The sequence below is a fragment of the Pangasianodon hypophthalmus genome, chromosome 7 (assembly GCF_027358585.1).
Source record: "Pangasianodon hypophthalmus isolate fPanHyp1 chromosome 7, fPanHyp1.pri, whole genome shotgun sequence".
Classification (NCBI taxonomy): domain Eukaryota; kingdom Metazoa; phylum Chordata; class Actinopteri; order Siluriformes; family Pangasiidae; genus Pangasianodon; species Pangasianodon hypophthalmus.
The window spans coordinates 26,508,799-26,520,771 of NC_069716.1; the positions used below are offsets into that span (position 1 = coordinate 26,508,799).

Consider the following 11,973-nt stretch of genomic DNA (forward strand, 5'->3'; position numbering starts at 1 on the left):
TTCAAATTTGGATATAAATCATGCGTGGCATTGATGTTAGGTTATATCTGAGCAATGTGTTTTGTGTGATAATATTTAAAACAAGGTTAACCAGAGTCAACTTCAAGCTATACAACACGCTAAACAGTATTTCACATTTGCTTGTATTTATTTTACCAACATCCCATTTTTCCTGTAAAAACTCAAGAGATCTGATCTTTATTTTCAGTTTCACATTAATTATTGTCCTAATAAGGATGGTCACGCACATATTCCATGATGTATTTAAGAGCCAGCCAGGTCTCAGTCGCAGTTGGAATGATCTGATTGGCCGGGAGGAGGAAGCCATAGCGACCGGTGTCACGCAGCTCAAAGGCAAAGGAGTATTTGACACCGTTGTTGTAACTCCAGTCAATGCTTCCACCGCTGGCTTGATCTGAAGTGATAAGAAACAATACATAAACATGAGAGAAACTGGTAGAGATAACAAATAGAAAGGATGAAGGTTGTGTAGACTCACAGATGATTTTGCAAATGTTTCCAACTCTGTAGCTGGTGCCGTACAAAGAGCTGAGGGCCTGCACTGCACGTTGACCCACAGAATCCTAATAATCAACAAAACAAAACAGATCAGGAGGTTTTATTATCATGCTGACCAACTAGAGCATTTGGCCTGCTATAACACACCATTCATCCTCAACATGAGTGTATTGGCTGGGATAAATTCTGCTAGTGATTTTTCAGAAAAGCTAAATAAGGAATCAATCACTTGGGGGTATGCAATTGCAAGAAAATAATCAACCACTGGGTGGTGTGATGAAGCGGATTCACAGTAACCACATCGAAGTTGCTGATTTTTCCTATAACAAATGTCACAAAGTGTTTAATTCCTCTTATTTGCCAATTATTACAAATTTAATTAATAAAAGAACACCACTTTGTCCGTTTATAGTTATGTTTAACGTTTAACGTCTGCAAAAAAACAAGTTAATGTTATGAGTTACATTACAGCAGCTATAAACAGTATAGCTCACCGGCTGCTCTTTTTTTAACTCTCTTGAATTTAATACAAGACAAAAAAAATGCACATTGTCATGTTACTGAGAAACTGGAAAGCAAAAAAGTACTCTCTGTCCTGAAGACTTTCTTGTGTCAGAAAACTTTGTGACTGTTACAAAATGCTGACCTGGAGACTCCTTCCATAAATGCTAACTAAATATCTGATAACTTATCAATGTGAAGAGTCTGCCATACAAGATGCATGTCAGAACAACCACATTGATCTAAACCAGTGATTTGCCTTGCAGATGACACTATTGTCAGAGCTGCTGTTAGAGAAAATTAATCAACACCTTCTAACCAATCAGAAATGAGAATTCAACAAAAGAATGAAACAGCGTACGAGTTCAGCCTTGTTAGGGATGTCGTTGCAGGTGTATCCATACGGGTACATGAGGAGCTGTGAGTAGGCATGGATGGAGATGAAGGACTTGAAGTTGCCGTGATTCTTGATGAGGTTCACGATATTCTTCACTTCGATCTCAGAGTGTGCAGAAGGTCCATGGTAGGAGTCAGAGCACGGGTTATTACTGGCACCAGGACCTGTAGAGAGCAATGCAGAAACATGGATCGAAGTCTCATGGATGAATATCTTTACAGCTATTGCAAGCGATCAGGATTTTCTTCTTACCACCAAAGCCAGCATTCCAGTTTCTGTTGGGGTCGACACCTCGGCACGAGGAACCAGCGTTGACGGAGCGAGTCTTGCGCCACATGCGGTCCTAAAAACATTTTTTTAAAAAGAAAAAATTCCATAAGATCAGCATCATGTTTTCTATCCACCCTGCTTCAGGAACCTAGCTCATTATTGAAGGGTTATTCTATGGCAGACGACACAGTGATGCAGCAGGTAGCGTTGCTGCCTCACAGCTCCAAGGATCTCAGTTTGATCCTGAGCTCAGGTCACTGTCCATCTTTTTCACAGTTTTCTGTGTTGCATGGGTTTCCTCGCAATAACATGCAGGTAGCTGGATTGGCTACGCTAAGTTGCTCTGAGACATAAATCGAGTGTGTGCATGTGTACATGCATGGTGATGGACTGGCACAATCCTGCCTCATGCCCAGTGTTCCAGGGATAGACTCAGGATCCAGTGTTAAGTGGTTTTGGAAAATGAAGAAAAAATTAAAAAGGCACTTCCCAAATATATTCACATAATCAGTCATTTTTTTCTGTATACTGTATTGTATAGATTCATTCATTCATTCATTCATCCATCCATCTTCAGCAAAAACACCCTTCACGGGATCCCAGCCCATTGCAGGGCATAATACACACACATTCACACCTAAGAGCAGCCAATCCTCCAACTGGCATGTTTTTGGGAGGTGGGAGGAAGCCGGAGAACAAGGCGCAAACCCACACAGAGAAGGAGAACATGCGAAACTCCGCCCAGACAGAAAGCTGAACTTAGGACTGAACTGGGAACCCTGGAGCTGTGAAGCAGCAACATCACCCGCTGCACCGCTGAAAAGCTAAATAAGGAATCAGTGTGATGTGATTAAGCGGAGTCACAGTTACCGACTAGAAGTTGATGATTTTTCCTATAAACAGAATGTCAAAGTGTTTTATTCCTCTTATGTGCCAATGATTACAATTTTTTATTAATGAAAGAATGACGCTCTATAGTTACGTTTAACGTTGTGGAACATCTGCAAAACAAGTTAATGTTATGACTTACATTACAGCACCTATAAAAGGTAGTTTCCTCACTAGCATCTCATTTTTCTCTTTCGAATTTAATACAAGACAAAAAAAAAAAATGCAGCTTGTCATGTTACCGAGAGTGCGGCCCTAGATGGATAAAACCGAGCACAAAACCATACATGCTTAGGACAAAATTAAGAGGAAAAAGAAGTTAGTAACAAAAATAGTCCAATAGTGTATTTTAATATTAATATTTAATATTTAATATTGATAATACATCAATAGTCTAACAATTATACATGTTGAAGCCTATATTTGAAGCTCTGAGGTGTACAAAAGTGAGTTTTTTCCAGGAAGTGATTAATATGATACATACCGTTTCAAATCTATATCTGGATGAGTAGAAATTTCAGGAACAAAAAGCTCTAATGCCCTGAAGAAATTACTATTGTGATACATATATATTGACTCTGTTCTTGAAATTAAATGGGTGCTGTATTAAAATGGCAGTCCTTGGAAATTGTTTTACACTGGACAGCTCCTTGGATGCACCCCTGCTTGAACCAACGCCATAAACTCTCAACTCATCAAATACGGTATGTGTTTGGAATTGGATTTGTAAACTGTTTTGGCTTTAATCATCTGCCAAATGTACAGTGTAACTAACTGTAGTGACAATTTCAGCTGCGGTTTCACAAATCATAGACTTACAGAATTATGAGTGTAGACGTAGCCATCAGGGTTGGTCACGATCATCAGATAGACGTCCATTTTTCCCAGGAGAGAAGTCACAGAAGCATCAGCACCAAAATCTGTAGCCATCTAACGAATATAGAGAGAAATATCCAAAATACTGGTATTAATACATTGAAATTGGGTCTAAATAACCTTTAAAAATAAAAATATTTTATGAATTAACAATCTAGTCATTAAAAATAGTCATAAACAGTATTATTTGGACTCTCATTGAGTCGCTCACCTTGTTGGCCATCCACAAAGCGGAGCCGATTGAGATCCACTCCCTAGAGTGTATTCCAGCATCAATCCAGATTGCAGGCCGGTTGCTTCCACCGGTGCTAAACTAAAAGCATATCCAGAGTGACTTATTGAATAACACATTCCCAAGACACTCAAGCATTTTTTTTTTTAGACATTATGATATACAATCACACCTGGCTATTAATTTTTATCCTCACCTTTAGCGCATACATGGGACGGTTCTCATAAGAACGTCCGATCTGCACTTTGGAAATCAAATTGGGATAACTGGCCACCATGCTGTCCATCCAACTGTAGATCTGCATGTGTAAAGATTGTATTACTCATTAATTTACTACCCATGATTTGGTAAGTAAGAAGTAAAACACTTGAGGGAGTGCTGTTATTGGAAAATAATCAGCAGCTCGACATGAAGGATAAGGATAAGGATAAACTTTATTTGTCCCCGAAAGGAAATTTGTCTTGGGCAAAGTCCTACAGTGTTGCTCTGAACATCCAATAATAATAAATAAAACAATTAAGAACATACATTAAAATACAACAGTGTATAAATATAAAATGCAAGATATGTAAAGTGCAAAACACAGTAAAGTGCTAAGGTAAGGTGCGTTGTTCTTGGTAAAATTCAGCAGTTTTATCGAGGCAGGAACAAATGAAAGCTTCAGCCTGTTAGTTTTACACATTGGTATTCTCAATCTCTTTCCCGATGGCAGCGGCTGGTATTTGCTAAAGAGAGGAGGCGTCCCAAAGTGCTGTATTCGTCTTATTCCTGCTTTATTCCACAGCAATTTATGTCAATGAATGACATATCATACTTTTTTATCCATTTATCTGGTTATCTGTAAAACAAGTTAGTCCTGTTATCACTTAGATTACAGCTATAATCAGTCACTCCCTCGCCTCTCTTTCTCTCACTAGAAAGTTAACATGACAAAAAAATCCAGCTTATCATTTTACCAAGACAGTGCAAAGCGCAAAGTCCTCAGTCCTGAAGACTTTCACGTGTCAGAAACCTTAAAGGAACGGATTTACTGCATTGACACTGGAGACTTCTTCCAATATTGTCAAATAAATGTCTCCTCACAGAAAACTTTACCACATGTACAATTATACATGCACTTCCACCATACAAGTCCCTGTGCAAGTTGTTGCTATAGAAACAATAACGTATTAAGTGCACTAATATAAACGTGTCATTTGTTTAGCACTTATACAAAATGAATCAACACCTTTTAACCAATCAGAATTGAGAATTCAACAGCACTGTGGTGTAACGGTGTATAAGTGTGTATCTACGAGTGGAAGATAGGAGTACTCACTGTATCAAGTTGGTGGTATGTTGCATAGTTGAAGCTCTTTGCATCACCAACCTTCATGGCATTGCGCTGTACATCTTCCTGCTCTTTATCCATGAGTTCCTGTTGCACAACAAAATCAGGACAATGACAATAAATTAGCTTTATTGCAATGAGTAACTTTATTAGAAGTCCACTATTTGTATGTATCCAGGCTATTACGTCCTTCTCACCTGCAAATCCTTGATCATAACATGGAACGGGATCTCATTATCCTGAAGGAATTTCTGGACAGGATACAGACTGGCATACGGCACATGGATGTCAACCGGAAGGTCAGTGGAGACAGGATGAGTCCAGAAGTCCAGCTGAATGAAGACAGAATAGTTTATTCTTCAAATCTGATCAATTTCTGTTCAATCATTGTAGCAGGTCAGGGAATTTTACAGAAAATTCACACAGAGTGAATAATCACAGGACTCGTGGGTTTTTAGATACACCACATGTAATGATTCACACGTTGTGCATGTTTTTGGTGTCACACAGGTTTTTTTGAATGATTCCTTTATGTTCATGTATTAATTTTTCACATATTAGCAAGATGTCACAGCGATGCAATGTCAAAATGCACCTTCACTTGCATATACTGTAACTTGCATACATCTGGAGCATCTGGGGGACGAGCTACACAGGTAGTGACTAGCATGGCACATCTGAACCTTGTTTTCCCTGTATGCCAATAATACATTTCTCTCTCTCTGTGCAGCGGGCAGAGCAAAGCAGAAAGTGAGACGGAAAGCTGCAAAATTATTAGTATTTAAAAAGTTTTCTGTTATTGTCTGACTCCTGTAGGAAATTACACTGACTACATTTACATGCACATCAATATTACGATATTAAACGGAATTTGGCAATATTCTAATTAGTATTGATTCATGTAAACACCGCAATCCGATTGCCTGATTCAGATTAAGACAGTATTCTGATTCCCACCCCTGGATTCCCTGCCTGTTTTAATCAGAAATTTGTTGCATATAAACACCTTATTCAGAAAATCCACTGAAAGGAGATATATATGCATACTCAGTCCGCAAGGAATTGTGGGTGCTAACAGGTGCTTAGCTGTAGGCTAGGTATTTAGGAATGGCAACTCAGGCATACTTACAACAACCACGTATACAGGAATATTCCGATGCCTGTACGCATATAAACATCGTATTCGGAATATGGCTAATTGAATATAGACCTTAAACGGAATTTGATGTGCATGTAAACATAACCACTGTCTTCTGGAAAAGTGGATTTTTTTATGGATGATAGCATTTTAGGGCCACTGTTTAAAAAAATAAAAATACAAGATTGAGAATTTAAAAAAAAAAAAAAAAAAGAAAAGGTGATAATATTACAAGAAAAAAAGTCGTATTATTTCAAGAATAAAGTCATAATAATGTGACAGAATGGTACATATCAGAGCAACACAAAGAAATACTTTACACAAAGTCAATACCAGATAATTATTAGTATTAGAACTTGTGCAAGAAATTGTGTTTATTAAGAAAGAAATACATGAACTTGGAAATTGTCTCTCTTGTTGAAGGAGAAATTGCAGGCAGTGGTCACCTTCAAGGCTATTGATGATTCCATCTGCAGAATAAATATAACTTCCACACACTCAGTATAACAATCGAGCCCTCAATGAATTATTCCATGGACTTCCCATAAGGCTTGATTATATCGTACAAGTCCATATGTCATTACTCATTTTGGGACTTTCAGTAGCACACAGATGTACTATCGCTAGCCTTGAAGGTGACCACTGCCTGCGAGTTCTTCACCAAAAGAAACAATAACCTCCACAAATCCTCAGCGTTCCTCATTTTAACACAAACGTCATATATACCATTTTCATTGTATTATGACTATTTTCAAAGTAGTGCAACATGTTTCATATCAAATATTACGATTTTTTTCCTCGAAATGTACAACTTTATTCTCGAATAATATCTTGTATTTTTGTTTTCAAAACACAGGCCATAAAATGTTTTTGACGTGGTGTGATATCAGTGAGAAACACCTCAGCTTGCTCTTTCCCACGCTGTATGAGTGATAAGATGTTACAGCAAATCATCCAAGTCACAAAGAAAGGTCCTCAATTCTGGCTTCACATTCACACAAACACTCTCAGGGAAATGGGGGGAAAGAACCTGAGGTGGTCCCCTCAAGGGTACATCTTTGGTAACTTTATTACACATCTTTCTCCTGGAAACTTGGCTATAGTGTACCTTTAAAGTACACACTTTTAAGGACATACGTACATGTACCTTTTAAGGAACATAAATGGTTAATAATTAGTTTAGGAGTATAATTGGTTTAATTTAAGTTTTATAGGAACACTATATGCACCTTTCTAAGGTACAAGATATTCATACGCTATATACTATATACACATATATACTACATCGCCAAAAGTTTGTGGACACCTGAACATCACACCTATGTGTGGTTCTTGCCCCAAAGAAGAAGCATACAGTTGAAGCATACTGCTGTAGACAATGTCTTTGTATGCTGTAGCATTACAATTTCCCTTCATTGGAACTAAGAGGCCCAAACCTGTTCCAGCATGACAAAGCGAGCTCCATGAAGACATGGTGTGTGAAGGTTGGAGTGGAAGAACTCGAGTGTCCTGCACAGAGCCCTGACCTCAACCCCACTGAACACCTTTGGGATGAACTGGAACACCGACTGAACCCCAGACCTCCTCACCAACATCAGCGCCTGATCTCACTAATGCTCTTGTAGCTGAATGAACACAAATCCCCACAGCCACGCTCCAACATCTAGTGGAAAGCCTTCCCAGAAGAGTGGAGCTTATTATAACAGTAAAGGGAGACTAAATCTGGAATGGGATGTTGAACAAGCACAAGTGTGATGGTCAGGTGTCCACAAACTTTTGGCCATATTGTGTATATACATTTTTATATAATGTATAATGGCATAAAGACCTTCACCCTTTTCACCAAGTTTGTAGAAATATTTTTCCTTTACACTACAGTATCCAAAGGGACAATCCTTAAACAGCTCACATGCACGCTTTACCCCAGTGTGTTTTTTGTATGAAGTACTGTCTAATGTCTATTTGACTAGCTTCATTGCACTGGAGCTGTATCAGAATGTCATAAAATTAGTATACAAAGCTAACCAAAAGAGCATAGATGTGTTTAAGGCTGCCATACCTGTAACACTTCTCTGTTCTCCAACACCTTCAAGAGCTGGATTTGCTCTTCAGATTTTGCATTAACTCGAAGAACCTGGTCGCTGTTGGAGAAGAATACAGAGTTCAAAATAGCAAGTGACATTGTCGAGCTTGTTCTTAATCACACATTGGAAGAAGGATACATAAGTCCAGACAGTAAATATTGCAACATTGTTTTAACAAAAACTGACTTTTTTTATATTTACTCTTTTTATATTAAAAAAACTGTAAATATAAATCGATGGCTAAGATCAGTAAACTGTTCTGTGACATAAATATTAGTAACAATTTACAGAAGTATTTGTTTATAATCAATCCTGCACTGTTTTTTTTTTTAAGAAAATATTAATCAGACTCACCCAGTGAAGACCTTCTGGCAATATGCTGCCACAAAAACAGTAAAAAGTGCCAAGCAGACCCTCATGATCCCTTTCACTGATAACTCCACTTGCAGCTCTTCTGTAATCAGCGCTCTTATACTCTACCTGGCATGTGTTCGGTTCTCAGCGTTATCATAAACACCAGTATCAGTCATGTTCCTTTCCTGAGTGTTACGCAACCAAGTGGTAATTTTTAGCCTTGAACATGCAGAGTTTTTTTAAAAAAATTATTTCTAACCATGTGTGTATTGCAGCCTGTTTCCCAGTTAGCTTTATACAGAATCGGATTCAATAAACCTGTAATCTGTAACTAACCCTACACTTTGGTATTCATAGGTCTAATAATTCATATTCGAAATATGAAATACGCAGAAGAAGGAGAGGGGAGGGGGCGAAGGAAGAGATAGTGGAGATAAAAAGGAAGGAGGCCCAGATCTGAATCTGAGAACACGATCACCTTTGACCTTGGTGTGTTCAGTCACAGTGACACACCTTACTAAATCACAATCACAAGAAATGAGAAGGTAATGCAGCATCTTCAGAGAAAGCCTAAGCATAAACCGGCCATGCATAACATGAAATAATTCTTTAAAAAAAATAATAAATCTGAGCCCTTAAATCAACCTAGACACTAAAAGTGTTGACAGTAGGTATGTGCAGAAAGCACGCAAGTCGCCTTTAACATAACGCCTTTAACATAACGCCTTTAACATAACGCCTTTAACATAACGCCTTTAACATAACGCCGTGGCTCCCAGGGCAAATGGTAATTTTGAAATTAGTTCCCATCATGGTTTGTTTAAAGCACCAGGTGCATTTTGTTTTCATTCAGTCCTTTAAATCACTTTATCGCTAAGTTTTAAATCACTTATTTCAATTACACACACAACTGTAGTATATCTTTTAAAACCTGTCATTTCATATTAATGGCATTAAAGAAATATCAAATATAAAAAAGAAAAATAAAAGCAGCAAGCCAACTAATCCAAATCCATTTTATAAGACAAGACTAGCTGTTGAATTGAGATGAAATGCCGCTGTATAAAAGGAGGGCGGCGCTGCTCTGTGCAGATGGCAGACAACGCATATTTAGAGGTCAGTATGATTGTATTTCTGTTGATGAAAGGCTGTAAGGGATCAATGCTCGTGTACGTATGTTGATAAATGCCAAATCACCCATAAATTACCAGGTGCTTACACAGCAGTGTTTGTAGATTTATAATAATAATAATAATAATAATAATAATAGAGGCCCTAGAACAAGCCTGATATGCAATAACACAGTACAATGGATCTGGGGAGTTTCTGCATTTCAAAATTAATTTAAAATTTTTCTGGCTTCTCCAGCTGTGCCTGTTATTAAAAAAAAAGCAACTCAAAGGGTTAATATTTGTAATATTTTTTATTGCAAAACTGCACCTTTAAAATGAAGTGAAAACGGCTGTTAGAACTCATCTCTAGTACCTTTGTGTCCTTTCTTGGAGTTCCTAGACTTTTTGGGGTTGATGTCCTTGTTGTGTTCACAGAGCTCAGGTTGCTGGTTTTGCAGGATTGTAAACTGGGGTGCTGCTGAATGATGCACTTAATACACACACACACACACACACACACACACACACACACACACACACACACTGATGCCATCCTGGAAAAGACAAAATAAATTTTGTGTAAGGTTTTTGAATAATGAGCATTAACTGAGTAAAAGGTGGAGGTGACACTGTTAATGGAGTCTAATGTAGTGTAATAAACACGCATCAGAGCTTCTATACCCGAACGGGTTGGAGGTGGAGTGTGTGGACCTCTACATTTCCACCTCCAGCCATCAGGGGCAGTGTGCACCACACCTGCACCACACCTGCACCACACCTGCTGTCATTGTGGAGGAAAGGGCCGGAGCCTGGGTCAGCAGCAGAGGCTGGGACGCCTGTGTGTGGTGCTGGAGGTACGAGGAAGCACTGGGCATGCTCAGATTGTTCTGTGAAAACATTTTGTATATTGCTCTTTAAAAAAAAAAAAATGAAGAAAAGGGGGAAAAACAGTGTTCAAAACTATTCTAAATTACACCAATTATTAAGAATTGTCTAAAATTGCTGCCTATGCACATGAGAAATAGAAAGTGAGTTTTAATTATACTTATCCTACAAATAATTAATATCAGCTTAACAAAACTACTTTGAATTATGAAGCTAGAAACTGAACTCTGAGATGGCAGACACGAGGACCTCGTCACTCACCAGAACGTTCCCCTGCACCAGGGTGTGTGTGTGTGTGTGTGTGTGTGTGTGTGTGTGTGTGTGCGTGTGTGTGTGTTACAGGAGACGGAGATACTGATGGACGCAGACACCTGCATAAAAACAAACACCTGGTGTTAGAGTACATGAAAAGTAAATGCCATAACATTTTTAAATTTTAGATTTTTCACATCACTCACATACCAGTACCTGTTTGTTTTCAGGTTTTTTTTTTTTTTAAAGAAATTTAAATTTAATTTTAAAAATTAGGGTTTAGTTCCATTTGAAAAATTTAAAAATCTTTTAAAAAAAAATCCTACAAAAAACACTCCCACAGGAAAGAAGTTTTTTTTTTTACTAAAATAAACTACTATATATTTACTTATAATAAAGTTGTTTTTATTGCTTTAAGGTAGTTTGTTTGGATGTTTTGCTCTTAAACATCTCAATATTAAGTGTATAAAAGTTAGTAATATCCTCTAGCACCTGAACTCTCTCCTGCTGCATGACAGCTCCACCTGTTCAGGTGAGCAGTAACGCCATTCAAACTCTTCTTCTTCGTCTTTACAGTGCTGCTTCCTCTTCTTCTTCTTCTTCTACTGTACTGCAGGTGAAGCGTTACTGCCACCTAGTGCTTGGTGGTAGGACGCGGATCGGGGTAGAGAAGATGGCGCCCGATTTATATCCAGTAATAATAATAATAATAATAATAATAATAATAATAAACAAAACGATGTTATTACAAGTTATTACAAGGTCGCCTCAGAAGACTCTTTAATTTGATCCAGGATCTTAATTTACTATAATCATGATATTTTCTTTTAATAATTATGTTTTTATTTTGTATTATACTGTGCTGTGTTTTTTTTTTTTTTTTTTTTTTTTTTTTTACATGTTCTGCGTTATTGTGTTTATTCTTGAATTACAATAAAAAAACAAGGCGTTCGCCTCGTTATTTCTCATGCCTATAGTATCTAAAAAGTGGAAAAAGTGGCTAAAATGGATATTTTATAGATTCTAGCATTTTTAGGAAAAATACTTCGGAATACTCTCATGTCAAATTTATTTATTTATTTATTTATTTATGTGTATAACACGTCTGTTATTACCATTGTGGTTTTTGTAAATT

General features: G+C 37.6%; 1 protein-coding gene across 1 annotated transcript; it reads right to left on the minus strand.

Annotated features, from left to right (window-relative positions):
* Positions 1 to 129: 129 nt before the first annotated feature.
* Positions 130 to 8,749, minus strand: cpa4 (carboxypeptidase A4). The gene is made up of 11 exons (XM_026946399.3): positions 8,590 to 8,749; positions 8,211 to 8,292; positions 5,211 to 5,345; positions 5,002 to 5,100; positions 3,880 to 3,981; positions 3,663 to 3,764; positions 3,395 to 3,505; positions 1,670 to 1,760; positions 1,382 to 1,581; positions 500 to 584; positions 130 to 415 (listed from the first exon to the last, which is right to left on the minus strand). The coding sequence occupies exons 1-11, from the start codon at positions 8,652 to 8,654 to the stop codon at positions 228 to 230; spliced, it is 1,260 nt and encodes a 419-aa protein (XP_026802200.2). The 5' UTR covers positions 8,655 to 8,749; the 3' UTR covers positions 130 to 227.
* Positions 8,750 to 11,973: the final 3,224 nt, after the last annotated feature.